This window comes from Rhinolophus sinicus, linkage group LG06, assembly GCF_036562045.2.
Source record: "Rhinolophus sinicus isolate RSC01 linkage group LG06, ASM3656204v1, whole genome shotgun sequence".
Classification (NCBI taxonomy): domain Eukaryota; kingdom Metazoa; phylum Chordata; class Mammalia; order Chiroptera; family Rhinolophidae; genus Rhinolophus; species Rhinolophus sinicus.
In genome coordinates this window covers 156,200,539-156,216,651 of record NC_133756.1, presented here as the reverse complement: position 1 = coordinate 156,216,651, position 16,113 = coordinate 156,200,539, and the positions used below count along the sequence as shown (strand labels likewise).

At 38.5% G+C, this 16,113-nt stretch overlaps 2 protein-coding genes across 2 annotated transcripts in view; one reads left to right on the top strand and one right to left on the bottom strand.

Annotated features, from left to right (window-relative positions):
* LOC109459546 (glycine N-acyltransferase-like protein 1) overlaps positions 1-16,113 on the bottom strand; it is a 41,145-nt gene that overhangs the window by 24,680 nt on the left and 352 nt on the right. Inside the window, exon 2 of the mRNA XM_074336429.1 lies at positions 11,619-11,692. The gene's annotated coding sequence lies outside the window, so the exon portion shown is untranslated. The remainder of the gene's footprint in view (positions 1-11,618; positions 11,693-16,113) is intronic.
* GLYATL2 (glycine-N-acyltransferase like 2) lies at positions 7,357-14,945 on the top strand. Its single transcript, XM_074336428.1, has 5 exons — positions 7,357-7,560; positions 8,722-8,829; positions 10,037-10,163; positions 10,261-10,441; positions 12,670-14,945. Exons 1-5 carry the CDS (start codon positions 7,483-7,485, stop codon positions 13,076-13,078), a joined length of 903 nt encoding a protein of 300 aa, XP_074192529.1. The 5' UTR covers positions 7,357-7,482; the 3' UTR covers positions 13,079-14,945.

Here is a 16,113-nt window from a genome sequence, read left to right as displayed (position 1 = left end):
TCTCCAAAAAGTGTTCCCGTATGTTTATTGAAAAAAATCTGCATATAAGTGGACCTGCACAATTAAATCCTGTGTTGTTCAAGGGTCAACTGTAGTTGTTTTCTCCTTTCCAGTTTCCATAAGATGGGTTAATTGAAGTCTGTTGTAGAGAAACACAAAAACAACCGAACAAATATATATACATGTTTGGTTCTCCACCCATGTACCAATCAATGCCTGTCTGATTTTAGAATTTGCATGATGTTGGTTGCCTCCTCCATCAGGCTTCCTTTTTTATTTTTCCAGCTTCCTCCCTTATCTCAATACGTTATTTTCCCTCATTGTAGCAGTTTCTGCACATGCTCACTAATATCTGCGTTCTCTCTTTTTGTTAAGACCACAGCTAGATCCCATTGTCCAGTCTCATTTGTAGTTAAGTATGGCCATGTGAATTATGGCAATTGGATTTTTAGTGACGTGATGGCACCATTTCCATAGCTGGCCCTTACTCTCTTTCACCATCCATGAACTGATTGGAGAGAATTCTCAGGTCTCTGAGGAGGATAGAACTACAATATGGAACAAACCTGCATCTTGATAGGACTGTGTGGGATGCAGTACCCCCACCACTTTACATGGCGCTGTGATATGGGCAAGAAGGAAAGTTTTATTGTGCTAAGTCACTGGAATTTTGGAGTAACCCACCCTGACTAATATATTTGCCTTTACAATGTCTCAGTGACAAGACTTCTTATAATACTACTTTATTGTCTGGCTTCCTTCCCTTCTCTACTGCCAACCTTCTTTTACATGTTTACCAAAGACTGACAATTTGCATACGAAAAATTCCAAAATGTCCAAGTTGCATAAAGGCATGAGTCATAAGAATTTTTGGTAGAATAAGCCATTAGAAAAACAATGTGACTATACAGGTCTATGGAAGGAGGGTGCATCCAGGAAGCTTATGTTAATTATGTCCCCTGGGTGTCTGGAGTTTCTAGAAAAGTGCAAATATGAAATAAAATTATTTCTAAGCTGTGCAATTCAGTTGTCAACCATTATAAACTAACTTTATAAATTTTTTTAATGGCTTGAGAAATTACTTATGCAATACTTAGTGTGGGATACAAAATTGTGTCATCTCAACTACACACAGTGCGATCTCAACTATGTAAAAAAAAATTGTGCATTTACTGGAAGAAAGTAGACCAACATTTTTTTAAAAAGGATGACTTAATAGATGATATAACTATATGCAATTTTATGAACAAATTACTCATATAAAATTACAAATCTGTAAAAATTCTTTGATGGATTGTGTGAACAATTTTTGGTTCAAAAATTGGAATTACTAAAACTGTAAGGCCCAAAGCCTTACATAACACACACATACATAGTTAGTGCTAAATCCTCATTGATGGTTTTTAATACGTAATCTGAAGGGAATGAAGTAGGTTTGGAAGAAGATATAATGGCCAAGGGTAGGGACTCACTCACTGCAGCATCATGGTGTCATTAAAAGAACTTGGTCTTTGGCTTCTGGTGGAGGCATTGCTGCTGGCTAGTTTTGTGATCCTGGGGAAGATGTCAATCCTCTCTCAACATCGTCTTCTTTATCTGTGTGAAAATAACTGTTGCTTTTCTCATGTAATGAATGATGAAAATGTGTGAAGTTTCTCCACATCATTTTAGAAAGTGAGTAAAATTTTGATAACTTATTTTCTCTTTCCTCTTTCTCAAAGTCTCCAAAAATGTTAATGTAGATCAGACTCTTAGGTAGCTTTTTATAAACTACAGATTCCCAAGCATTCTGGGAGAGGCTGATTCAGTTCATTTGGAGAACTCCTGTATTTTTAACAAGCAATCCCAGATGATCTTGATGTGGATGGTGTGAGCAGCACACTTTAAGAAACTATTTCTACCTCTATACCTTTCTAAAACTAATTCCAGTCCCTCCCCAAATTTTGTCTAGCAACTCTTTATTTTTCCTGTGTTTACACCCACCCCCCTCATCTATCTCCATTCACTTTAAACAACACAAAGGACAAAATATATGAAACTCAGTTCTTGTACTAACAGCAAATTCGCCCAGGTGTTCTCAGCTTTGCCCAGGTCACATGGTTGAAGGCATCTGGCCAGCATTTTTCAGTGAAGTCAAATTTTTCAAGTCTTTTGTTTGCCCTAATTATACTATTTAAATAATGCTGCAGCTGGGCAACTGTCACCAACTCCATAACCTGGCTTTATTTCTACAGTTTTGGAATAACGAATCAGGTACAAGGGCTACTGTATAAATTAAAAGCTTCACTTGGAAATGTCTTATCATTGAAGAGGTTGCTCAATATAAAACACATTCCCAATCTTTCTGCGGCCCACAAAACCTCTGACTTCATATCACAGGACAGAAGCTCCAGTTTGCTCTATGGAAACCCACTACTTCTTGGCTCTTTCCCCTGACTTAGTTCAAGTTGAGTGTGGATGAGAACATAAGGTGGTGGTAGCTGAAGCCTCTCCATTGCCACACTGAATGACTGCCGAAGGTCGTGTGTATACCCGTCTACGAAGAAACTTCAGGTAAGTAGAATTGTTTTGGACAGCTAAAGTCTTGTTCACATTAAGCTTTTCAATTAATCAGGTTCTAAAGAATTTGTACTTGTGAATTCATTTTTTTTTTCCTCTTTGCAAACCCTTGAAAGGAGCGCTCACCAGAGTCCCAACATTGAGAACCAATTCCTCAAAAAACTGTAGGCCCTGGAGCGAGAAACTCCTTTAAAAACCTACAAAGCCAGAGTGTGTTATTTTAAACTGGTAAGCTATCCAAATCCTTTCCTTGAATGATAAATTATTGACATACATGTACTTTTCCCTGCCTCCCTCCAGATACGCATAGTAACACTATGAGTAAAGATAAGACTCAGCATTAAAAAAAAGATGAACACACAATGCAATGTATAGATGATAGATTATAGGATTGTACACTTGAAATGTATAATTTTACTAACCAATGTCACCCCAATAAATTTAATAAAAAATTTAAAAAGATAAGAATCAGTATTCTCCCAGCCTTCAATCCATGGTTCCAAAGTGTTACTTGTCCATTTGCGTAGAAAACCCCTTCCCTCTTTAAATGCTGTGCCATATGGCTAAGGTGAAGTTTTACCCTTTCCTGTTGCTCTCTGACAAATGTCTCTCTGGTCAGCTCTTGTCCCATCCTGGCGATGTCTATGACACCTGCAACACCCAGTCCCTTATTGACTCCTCTACTGACTTGAAGTTGAAGCCAACAGCCATGTATCCAGAACTGATATACTTCTGAAATCCTCACCTCGAATCGGCTAATTTCTGATGCTAATCTCCTATTCTTTGAATACATTTCCCCTGTCTATCACCATGGCTATTCTTTGACCTCATAAAGTGCTTTCATCCCTTTCTCTCGCCAACTTTTCCCACTTGATTGGTCCCCGTGTTCATTTACTTCCTTCTCTCCCCTAGATTCCACAATTTAAATTCAGTTTAAAATGTTTCATTTCCTTGTTCTCAAATACTTTGCCCCTTATCTTATTTGCTGCTCTATGACTGGAAAAATCCAACCCTGGTTCATTTCAATTTGTTTTCTATGCTTCTGGTATCCGGATGCTGAGCTCATAACATGTGGATGAATATTACTCCCAAATGATGGTTTCCATCTGCACCTAAGCAATGCCTGGCAATCTCTCCATATATTCCTAGTCTGCATTTTCTCCCACTAACACCAAACCCCATTCAAACCCTAATAGTTTCTCATAAAACTATTCTTTTTTCTCTACCCTTTCTGGCACACTCCCTCAACCTACTCATTTCCAAAAGATGGCTTGCCATTCTCGTTCTTTCAGAAAATAGATTTTTAAGGATAACTTGTCAACTTTCTGCTCTTTTTTTCTTACCCCAGGTGCTCATGTACATATACCTGCAATCACACCTAAACTAAAATATCTCTTTTCCATCTTGTAGAAGAGGTATTTCTGTCCCAAAATGATCCCAACAACTACACTTAGAGACATAGTTGAAGATTAAATGAGTTAATAAACATAAATGATTTGAAGCAGTGCCTGGTCAGTGGATTTAGCTATTTTTCTTTCCCCTTTTCATCTTCAACTATATCAATTACTGTCCATCTTACCTGATTGTTGTAGTTAGCATAAATATGCTTAACTCTCTCATCTAATAAGAAATGCCTACCTTTGAGGCCCTGCACCCTCCACCCCGCTTCAATACTTTCATATTCTTCTCCTTCCTTTCCTGGTCAAGCTCTTTGAAAGACTTACCTTCATTTCCTCACATTTCATTTATTCTCTAATCCCCTTACCCTGCTTTATTCCTCAATCATTCCGTGACATACCTCTCACCAAATCAGAAATCAATTCCTAACTCCAAATGCAGTGGCATTTTTAGTACTTGTCTCTCTTGGCTTCTCAGCAACATTTGACTCCTCTGGTCACTTCCTCCTCTAAATAAAGTTTCTCTAATTTTGACTCCTGGGATACCTCTCCTCCTCTTATTTTTCACATTGTTCTTTGGCCAATTTCCCCTGGTCTCCTGTGTTGGCCCCTCTGCCTCTCTGATTTTGTTAAATATCTACATTCTTCAACATATTTTTATGGATGATCAATCATATCAGTTTATGCATTGGATCAGTTTAAACCAGAAAAATTCTACTACCAGAAGACCCCAGGGTGAGCTGGAAATAGATGTCGCCAATGGATGGGAGGTGACCCAGGTTCCTGCCATGGAGGGCCGTTGGCTGTAAAATGGCAAACAGGTGGGAGAGGATGTGCTTTGGATGATAGCAGGTGGCGGCAACAAAAGCTATGCACAATCTTTCTCACATCCTTTTTAATGCATCCCCCTACATCTTATATAAATGATATAAGGTGCTCAAACTATCTACAGTTGGACATTTTCTTCTTTACTTGAAAGCTTCTATTAGCAGCCACATTTTCCTCAGAAAGTTGACTAAATCAGGAATCAGAGCAAAGAGAGTTGATACGTAGTCTTCAAGGAAATGTAACTCAAGGGCCCCATCTCTACACCTCACTGATTCCATTCATTCATTTATTGAACAAAAGATCATTGATGTCTACTCTATGCCAAGTGCTATGCTTGATGCTTGAGCTACAAGGTAGAATAAGACATGGTCCCACTTTCCAAGATTACACTCTTCTGGGGGATAGATGCTACAAAGAGTCTGCAGAATGAGCAGAATTATCTGCCATTTGGTTAGCGTATCCATCATCCCAGATGGTGCTGCAAACATACTGGCTTGTTCTACTATAAGAAAAGGGCATGCGGACTATTTTTACACAAGAAGAAACTAGGAGGTTGGATTCCAAGCCTACTGCTTACATGCTCTAAGACACAGAACTCAGGGAGACATTAATCAATCACACAGAACAAACCATCCAAAGGCTTTACTAAACGAAGAGATTCCATTATGGCACAGGTTGTGCCTTACAAAGGTTAAAGACAAAACTGTCCCTGTTCTTGTGTCTTACAGAAGTTAAACATAACTTACCATTGTTCATCTTTTCTCTTTTCCCCCATACCAATACATTTTCCACAGAAGCAAGAAAACACATGTAAACTCTAGTCTGGGAGGTGGAGGGAGTCTCTCTTCCACTATTAATTAGAGACAGCCACTCCGTCTGTGGGGTGACCTTTCTTTTCTTATTTACTCTCTGCTAAATAAGCTTACCTTTACTCTAACTCTATATCCAAGGACCCTCTTTTCCCTGTAACTGTTCTAGAGCGCTGGTTTGCCTGAAAATGTCAATGTTGTGTTAATAGATTTATTGAAGCAAGTTATATATAGCACCGTCTTTGAAGCTGCAGTTTTGTTCAGTTATGTTCCTGTTCTATAGAATGGTCCCCTTGATTAGATTTGAGCGTCCTCAACATTTCCTTCAGAATCACATATATACACCACCTATCAGCACACTAAACACTTCGTACATGTTCTGACTTGAGGGAATAATCCTCAGGAAAACCTACAAAGAAGGTATTATTACCCTCATTTTATTGATGAAGAAAGTGAAGCTTAGAGAAAAGCTCAAGTAAAATGACCTACTTAAAGTGACCCAGCTAGCAAACAGAGGAGCCAAGGTTTGAGTTCTGGTTTGTTTGAATCCAAAAACCATGTTCTTAATCACTGTCCTTCGTTTTGTTTTGATTCTGGCTAAACACACACACACACACACACACACACACACACACAATGGGTACTGGGTTTTCCAGGATTGTTACGATGGGAAAAAAATGATGGTTCCCCTATAAGCCATCAAAATTACTTTGAATTTCTTGTATTTGTTGGTGTTTTAGAATATATGCCTATCCTTATATAATGTTTTTAAGTATCATATACTTTAATTAGGTACATGTAATATAAATATATACTATATAATTATATAGATAGTTAGATATTCATGTGTATAAGATTAGAAGTTCATATGTGTATCTTATTTATACACTACTTTGTTTCAGAAAGAGTTTGAGTTGGGTATACACACAAGTATATATACACATATGGCCATTCACCTATCCATCTTTATATTACTAATTTGGGATTATGTCATATATTTTCTTTACTTTATAGCATGAACATTTCCCTATGTCATTAAGCATACTTTGAAGACATAATTTTAATGGCTGCCTGGTAATACATTATTTGGATATACCATCATTACCTTAACCATTTCTCTATAGTAGATTTTGGATCATTTCTAAATTTACAGTATTATAATACTACAGTGGATTTACTTGTGTTTATATCTTTATAGATGTCTATTATTTGTTCCTTGGGATGAGTTTCTAGAAGTGGAATTATTGAATAAAAGGATTTTCTCTATTTTTAAGGTTGCTAGGATATAATTCCTAGATTTTGAAAATTTATGCTTGGAGAGTCTCACTGCTAATCAAACTTTCCCCTCCTGAGACCTCCTTAGGGAAAAAGCACTACACATAATATGGTTCTTAGGATCTTTTCCAGAAGATCTTTCTTTCATGATGGCTAAAAATACTACTGATACTATGACAACATTAGAACAAGTGTTTCAATGCCTGGGGTGCTTGAGAGGCACCAGAGACAGTTTCTGAAGAGATGCATTATTTTTCATTTGCATCTGAACAGCTGAAGACATTCACTTTCCAGCTCTTGGCTTGATTTGAACAAATGGGCCACGTGGAGATTCGTTTCAGGGTACTTCTCACCATGGAATTGTAGCGAGATCCCCAAGGAGCCCCGAGGTCCAGTTGCAGCCCTGGGCTTCCGTTTCTCATTTGTAAAATGTAAGGTTTGGACTAGATAACTGCTAAAGCCTTTTACTTCTGACAATGTGTGGTGTCCTAGGTGACTTCTCCTTCCTCCTCTTGCTGGACACCTGTCTTATTTCTCCAGGTACTTTTGTTTGTGTGGTTTTTTTTTCCCTTAGATCATCTTCCTGAGGGAAGGGGGCTGAGGTGCTACACAAGATGTTTGTGCTTCATGAACCCCAGAAGATGCAGCTTCTGTATGAATCCTTGGAAAAGAACATCCCTGAGTCCTTGAAGGTGAGGGAGTAGGGGGTGGTCTGGAGCAAGAGGGATGCTGTACGAGAAGGATATATCCAGGGCTCAAAACCTTCCCTGGACAGATGGGAGTACAAGTCTAAAGTCAGAGTCCTTCTTCAGGGATGAACTTAACACCCATATCCATTCATCTACTTCACTTCTTTTAGGGCCTCTTAAACACCTTTTGGCTCCCTTCTATTGCTATCTCCAGTGGATTTCCTTTTCTGCCTCAGGCTATTGCAGTGTCTCCCTGTTTTCAATATCACCATCCTGCCTGCACCTTGCTGACCGGAGTCATCTATCTGACACAAATATGACTGTATCACTCCCTGGCTTTAAAATTTCAGTAGTGGTCCATGTCCAAGGCATAAAGTCTATAGTCCTTAGTTGGGTTTACACAGGTTTATCACCAAGTGCCCCCAGCCTTTTCTACTGCATCTCCCAACATCCCCTGCCATATACCACATGCTGCAATCACCGAGCCCCTCACAGTTCAGCAGGTATGATAAATTCCAAGCACCTTGAAGCATTCACTCATGCTTCTTCTCCTACCTGAAATGACTTGCCGTCCTTCTCTCTTTATTTTGCCAGGAAAAGACTTGACTTATGCCTCAGGACCCAACTCAAACATTATTTCTTCTGTAAGCCTCCCCCCACTTCCTAGATAGGTGGTGCATTTCCTGCTTGGGAGGCCACACCACTAAGTGCATACATCTGTCAGAGCATGTGTCCCATTATGACAGACTATATATTTCTCTATGCATCTACACTTAACTTGAAGGCAGTGACAATTTTCATATTCACTTTTGAATTCTCTATACTCGACACACATCTGATATATAATAGATGCCAAGTAAATGGTATGGTATCGTATGAAATGAAAATAATGGGGAAAATTGTGTGAAGTTTTAAACAACAAATGAATGAATGTCAGGGTACCCAGTTCCTAATGACTCGGCTATTAACTTGGATTTTCATGGACCCCTACTGGGCCTTTTTGCAGCATATTTTCCAATAAATAGGCCAATGAACCATTTTGGAATCACTAGTTCTATTCTGTCAAATCTTCCTAACCCCTGGTTTTATTTCCCGTACCACATCCAAGATTCTATCTCAAAGAAAAACTTTAACCTCTCCTGTTTTGTTTTATTGCTCTTGTAGGTATATGGTGCCATTTTCAACATTAAAAATAAAAACCCATTCAACATGGAGGTGCTGGTTGATGCCTGGCCAGATTATCAAATAGTCATTACTCGGCCTCAGGAAGAGGTAAGAGCACAAGCTGCTGAATACCAGGCCAGTCACATTTAGGATGTTCAGTGTGACAATGACAGAGCTGAAGCTGGGGGCTGGGGAGAAGAACCTTGGCACCCCTGATTCATCTAGGTTTTGGAAAGTCTGCTTTGTGTAGAGGGTAGGACAGCGATATAAGGCACGGGAGTAAACCAAATAGCCAATAATCCATGTCTTGTAAATAACATCAGGATCCCATCTAGATAGTTCTTTTCCACTAAGATTCTGATCACAGGTGTACACCTCAACATAGATGCCTATGGCTGGAAACAGTTAGGAAATATTTTTCTTTCCCTGTGACTAAATGAACATAACCCAATAATACTTGAATCAGAGTTGGGTTTGAGATTTAAATCTTCCAAGTGACTAATATGACCTTGGGAAGACTGCTGCTTTCTCCACTATAAAAAGAGAAGTTGACAAAATTACAATGTGGGAGAATTGTTAAACAATAGATAAATCATGTATATTTAATAAGAATGTCTTCCCCATCTTCCAGGTTAGGAGAGCATAAGTAGTGACTCCCTTCTTTCCTAGAGTAGGGACAATTTACGCCCACCCCATTTACATAGTGATCGGGGGAATTAGAACACAACATCACCTACAGTAACCCCCAGAACCCCCATGCAGTGGCAGACTTGGCCTTCTACTCCAGGTGCTGTTGTGAGCCCCGCCATGACGGCTTTTTCTAAAAGTCAGCTTCATTCCTGTGTACACCAAGTGCCAATCACCATGCCAGCCCCAGAGTGCTGGGGCTGACTTAGCTTAGGTATCCGCTCCTCACGGACCCAGACTCTTGACCCCCGGCTGTGTTCCCCATGCTTCTCTCCATTCCAGAGGCACCCTTCTCTTTTAGACCCTTAATACCCACTGTTTTTGGTGTACCGTCCATTCTAGACAATGGGGCGACTTACTCCCCTCCCAAGGGCATCCAACTTCAATGCACCATCAGAAAGGAACCACCTTCAGTGTGTTAAGAGTGATTTATTCTTCAAGGGATTCCAAGGCCATTTTTATGTGCTTCTCCCAGAAAACACAAAAACAAACAAACAAAAAACAAAACAAAACAAAACAAAAAAAACAGAGGGTATCAAGCAATTGAGTCTCTAGCACTCCAGGTATATGCAAGACCATTTTGGAAATTGTAGTGCTATGTAAATATGACTGCTATTTGTTATATCAGGAGATGAAGGATGATCTGGATCATTACACCAACACTTACCACATTTTTACCAAAGCCCCTGACAAGATACAGGAAGTCCTGGCATGCCCCCAGGTTATCAATTGGGAACAAGCCTTCCAGATCCAAGGTAACTGGTCTGAGTTAAAATGTAAAATGCAAAGAACCCCTGGTTCATTCACAGCAGATATGGAAGTGATGATGCAGTGTCTTTTTCCTCTCTCCAGGTTGCCAAGAGAGCTTGGATGAAGCAATAAGGAAGGTTGCAGCTTCAAAATCAGTGCAGGTGGATTACACAAGGACCAAACTCCTTAAGCTAGAAATGCCAAGGAAACTCAAGACATCAAGTGATGGCAAGGCAGATTTGATGGAGCAAGTTAATATGCCCACAGAGAATAAAAGTCAAAAGTGAGATTTGACTTTTTGCTTCCCAAATTCCTGGTAGAATCATTCAGTTGCCATAAGAGCAAGTCTTGAATATGTAGGCTTTGAGACTAAATTGTGATAAGGTACACAGTTCCATGGGGGAAAGGAAGGGAAATGTTATCTAATGTTTGCTGACCATGGGCAGGGCCTTCATTAGATGAGATCCTTTACATTTATTAACTCACTTTGGTCTCAGAAGAGTCCTCCTGTGAGGGTATCGGACAACATGGTGGCACTGAAAAATCTTTACTAAAACTATTTATTTTTTGCAAAACTACTACATGCTATACAAAGTATCCCAGTTTTCAAAATAAGATGTGAAAATTTGCCCACTTGGATTCCCCACAATCTTCCTGACCAGGTGTAAATATTCTTAACATTTGGGGAGGATACTTTCAGTACTCTGTGAGTTTTTTTGTTCTTTTCTTTTTCTTTTTGTAAAAATAACATATGCACATACTGTACTGAAAAACTTATTTTCCACTCAGAAATATGTAAGATACATCTTTCATGTAAGTTCACACAGATACCTTACGTTTATTTTGACAGCTGCATAGATTTCCTTAATAGGGAGATATATCATTATGTATTCCCATATCAACACACTTTTGATTTATCTCCAGTTCTTCCTTATAACAAAAATTCAGTAACAAATGTCTTTATACATAGGTCATTACACAAGTTGTATAAATATTTCTGAAAGATAGACTCCTAGAATTGAAATGGTTGGATCAAAAATATGTATATTAAATGAAAGATATTACCAGATTGGATGGTAAGACTTTGATGAATTTAATATGTGATAGCATAACATATGGAACAACCTAAGTGTCCATCAGTAGCGTCCATTCATTAAGGTATAATCCAAACATTGGAATGATATACAGCCATTAACAAGAATGAACCAGCTCTATATGAACTGATAAGAAAAGAATTCCAAAATATATTGCTATGTGAAAAAAAGAAACAAAGCACACAGAACAGTGTACACAGTATGAATTCCTCTAGAAGGTTACATAAATATATCGTGTCACTAGTTGCCTTTAGCGAAGGTAACTGGGCAGTAGGGGATCAGAGAAAGAAGAAATAATTATTGTCAGTCAATTTATGTTTTATAATTGTCTTACTAATTAAAAAAAAATAAAATCTGAATACTCACACATACAATTGATTTAGCCGGGAGAGCTAGCAATATTCAAATCTTGCTTTGGCCCAGCTTGTTTCCATGAGAATCTTAACAGAAGCATATGCACAAGGAAAAATGGTAAATGGGGATGGCAATCCGGAATGGAGTACTGTCCTAAGGTGATTCTTTCTTCCCTCTAAGCCCGAATGCATATCTTAGTACCTTGCCACTCTAGGTTGGCCTGTACTGCAGGAGGAGGGCAGGGAGAACGCTTGAGATTTTTGAGGAAGCAGGACCAGGATCAGGTCAGGCATGGAAGAGAGCAAAAAGAAAGCCTCACCTATGTATAGACAATGTAGTGCCCAGTGACCTACCCACTGGCAAACATAGAGTGACTTTGAACCTGACAAATTCCTGAAAACTCTTCCTCTCTGCGGATGGGTAAAACTTCTTTGTTATTCTGATTTTGTAGATGAGAAAACTGAGTCTCAGCTATCTTATCCAATTAAAATCCTGATTGTTACCACCCCCAAAATCCAATGTCCTCCCTATACTGGTGCTTCTTAAACTTCATTTTAGGGTACTTCCCTAGAGGTGTGTGGTGATGGGCTTTGGGTGCATGAAGTTGTAAGAAGAACATGGTTCTCATCCTCCTGGACATGCACTGTATGGATAGATCTGTTGAAAGAAATATCATCTTGTATATTTAGGTATTTTGTGGAGTAGAATTCAAAATTCAGCAATGTGGGAGGTCGCTGTGGTCTAATCCTTGCTATTTTAGGAATATGTACTCATTTTCCTCTTCCTTGGGGCATTTGCTTGGACTTTTTTGAAGTATACTGTGCTATGTCATGCCAATTTCATGCTGTGAAATGCATCGTAAAACACATAGGGTTTTGTCCCTCTCAATTATTTGGAAGATTTTGAAGCAATCATAGAAATAGCACTTTTGTGTGTGTGCGCATCTGTTTCCTCCTCTAGGCTGTGAGATCCTCAAGAAAAGGGATGGTGTCTTATTTATTGTGTGCAATCCTGGTATTTGGTAAATGCTGGCTGAATAAATGCTCATTTATTTTCTTGACAGCAAATTAAACGTTCGGAGTATCATGTTGGATCCCTTACATGCAGGGCTTGTGAATGACCAGTGGGACTTTGGAAGAAATGAAAGGAGCTTGAAATATATTGAACGCTGCCTCCAGAATTTTCCAGGATTTGGTATTCTGGGTCCGGAGGAGCTCCCTGTCTCTTGGATTGTGATGGAACAGTCCTGTGAGTTAAGAATGGGTTATACTGTCCCTAAATATCGAGGCCAAGGCAACATGAGGGAAATGGCCTACTACATTGTGGAGTATCTTAGTCAGAAAAAAATACCATTTTATTTACATGTGGCAGAAATTAAAGAAGAATCCCACAAATTATTCAGAAGTTTTGGATTTAACATTTGTCCTTGTGGCTGGCATCAGTGGCAATGTACCCCCAAGAAATATTGCTGATTGGTGCCATTGTCCATTCTGAGCCTTTCTTATTAGTGAAAATGCATCAGTACAAACACAAACATGGTAATTGACATTAGCACAAAAAAGCATCCAATAATCTGAGATCTATGCATTACTTAAACCACTCTCATATAATATTTTTGTCTTTCTTCTCCTCCATAATATAAAAAATAAGAAGTTTGAACCTTTGATGATATTCTTTTCCTTTATGGTGACAGACATTTCAGAATTAAAATCCCACAATGTAAGTTATTAATGCCAAAGTAATCCTTTAAAAGTAATATTTGCTACATGGGAGGAAGGTTGGTGGGATAGGTAAGAAAGGTAAAGGGATTAGGAAGTACAAATTGGTAGTTACAAAATAATCACGGGGATGTGAACTATGGTATGGGGAATATAGTCAATAATATTGTAAAATCTACGGTGTCAGATGGGTACTGGACTTATTGGGGGATCACTTCATAAATTATATAAATGCCTAACCACTATGTTGTACACCTGAAATTAACATAAAATTATATTGAATGTCAACTATAATTTAAAGAAATATTTAGCCACAAGATCTAAAGTACAGCATAGGAAATATAGTCAATGGCATTGTAATAGCTATGATGGTGTCAGATGGGTAATACGCTTGAGGGGGTTATCACTTTGTGAGGGGTGTAAATATCTAATCACTATGTTGTTTTGTACACCTGAAACTAATAATAAAAAAAATAAAAGCAATATTTTCTTCTTTGAAGAAGACTTCTTTCATGAAAGAATCTTACTTTTTCATGCTTCTATGTTTGAAAATAAAAAGTCTGCTCTGGTATCCTCCCCTTCCTCTTACAAAGTTTTCCAAAGGACCATTCAAAAGCCCTCAGCATCATTGTTCTTGGTCCTTGATGCCCTCTAAAGAGCTTTGAGATACTCTACTGAATTAAAGTATGTGGCTGTCAGTGAAAGTTTGGTTTTTTGACTAGCTTTTTATCACAAGGGCTTGGTAGGTTGAGTTGTGTGGCTTAACTTTATATTCTCAAGATGATTTGTATATCTATACTGTGTTAATTTTGTATTGTTGTAACAAATTACCACAAATTTAGTGGCTTAAAGCAACAAAAACTTATTATCTTATATTTCTGGTAGTCAGACATCCAAAATGGGTCTTAAGGGATAAAAATCAAAGTGTCAGCAAGGCCACTTCCTTCTGGAGGCTTTTAGGGGAGAATCCATTTCCTCATCTCTCCGGTTGGTAGAGGCCATCCTCATTCCCTGGCTTATGGCCCTGAATTACACTATCTTTTCTCCCTTTACTTCCATCATCTTCACATAGCCTTCTGCTTTTCTGCATTCAAATCTCCCAACCTGCTTCTTACAACGACGCTTATGGTTAGACTTAGAGCCCACTTGGATAATCTAGGATAGTCTCCTCATCTCAACATCCTTAATTTAGTCACCTCTGTAAAATCCCTTTTGTCATATAGTAATTTAACGTGCAAAGGTTCTAAGCATTAGCATGTGGATATCACAGGGGGTCATTATTCAGCCTATAAAATAACATCAAGTTTATGTTCTCCATGAGTAAAGTCACCTCATACTTTCAATCTGAGACTGACTAACATTTCTATATTCTAGGTCCAGATTCATGGGAGAAAGAACTTACTCTAGTTTGAGACCTGTGTCTATCTAAAATCCTCTCAACTATGACTTAGAGGTCAAGGTCATATGTAACATTGACGTTCAGGTCCCATTCACGTAAGGGATTTGGGGGAGAAGGCACCCTAGCAAATGTTTACTTAAATCTAAATAAAACAGAATCAATATTTTCATCTTTAAAATGTGCTTGGTGCTTGAAAATAGGTGCCCACCTAGACTGGTAAAGGGTGACATAGCCAACCTATAATAATAGACCTCTGCCTTAACAGCTGTGTGACTTGGTGATCATTGTCTGAGCAGCGATAGGCTTCCAGCCACCCTGCCTATACATAGAGGTAGCAACTTAGGAACTCAGCTCCAATCTGACCCCACTTTTCCTGCCCTAATTTACATTCCAGGACATGGTGCTTCTCGTGATTGGTTCCTCTGGCAGCCATGGCATATCTCGGCTATATAACAAAAGTAGAAAGCTTTGATTCAAGATAGTGTCTATCCAAAGAAATGCAAAACACTCATTCAGAAAGATATATGCACCCCTATGATCACTGTAGCGCTATTCACAATAGCCAAAATATGGAAAGAATGAAAATGCCCATCAGTAGACGATTGGATACAGAAATTGTGGTACATACATACGATGGAATATTACTCTGCCATGAAGAATAACAAAATCTTACCACTTGCAACAACATGGATGGACCTAGAAGGTATTACGCTAAGTGAAATAAGTCAAATGGAGAAAGACAAATACCATAAGATCTCACTTACATGTAAAATATAAAGAACAAAATAAATGAACGAACAAATTTAGTAAAGATTAAGAAAAAAGACAGTGCCAAAGGAATCACAGAGACACAATACAAAGATGAAGAAATGGCCTCATGATAATATCTTATACCTAGGTACCACTTAATAGGTTCCAGGCAGTAATATAAATGTTTCATGTATTTTAACTCATTTAGTGCTCAAAACTGCCCTGAGAGTTAAGCATGGTTATTACAGAAGAGAAAACCACACTAGAGAGTGTTACATCTCTTGTCTAAAGCCACCCAATCAGTAAGTGGCCAATCCAGGAACTGAATTCATTTATATGGCTCTCAAGCTGGTATTCTTAACCTCTGGGATATAACCTGTGACAGATAGCTAAAGTTTAATAATCATTGATAAATGAGTTGAAGTATGGGTTCCTGACTATTGTCTCAGTTTCCTTATCTGTGATTGGAAAGAATGACAGTTATATTTCGTGGAATTCTGTTAGTATTAAAGGAAATAACCTAAATGAAATGCATGTCACTGTACAGCTTAGAAGAGTAAAACTACTTATTAGACATTCTGCCTATTTGGGTTTGGAATAATTATCACAGAGCAATATCAGAATCTGGAAAAAAGCATTT

Bases quoted from the DNA above. Each gene is read 5' to 3' on its own strand.
- GLYATL2 (XM_074336428.1), top strand. From the start codon at position 7,483: ATGTTTGTGCTTCATGAACCCCAGAAGATGCAGCTTCTGTATGAATCC. The intron at 7,561-8,721 runs GTGAGGGAGTAG...TTGCTCTTGTAG, and splicing joins ACATCCCTGAGTCCTTGAAG to GTATATGGTGCCATTTTCAA. The intron at 8,830-10,036 runs GTAAGAGCACAA...TTGTTATATCAG, and splicing joins TTACTCGGCCTCAGGAAGAG to GAGATGAAGGATGATCTGGA.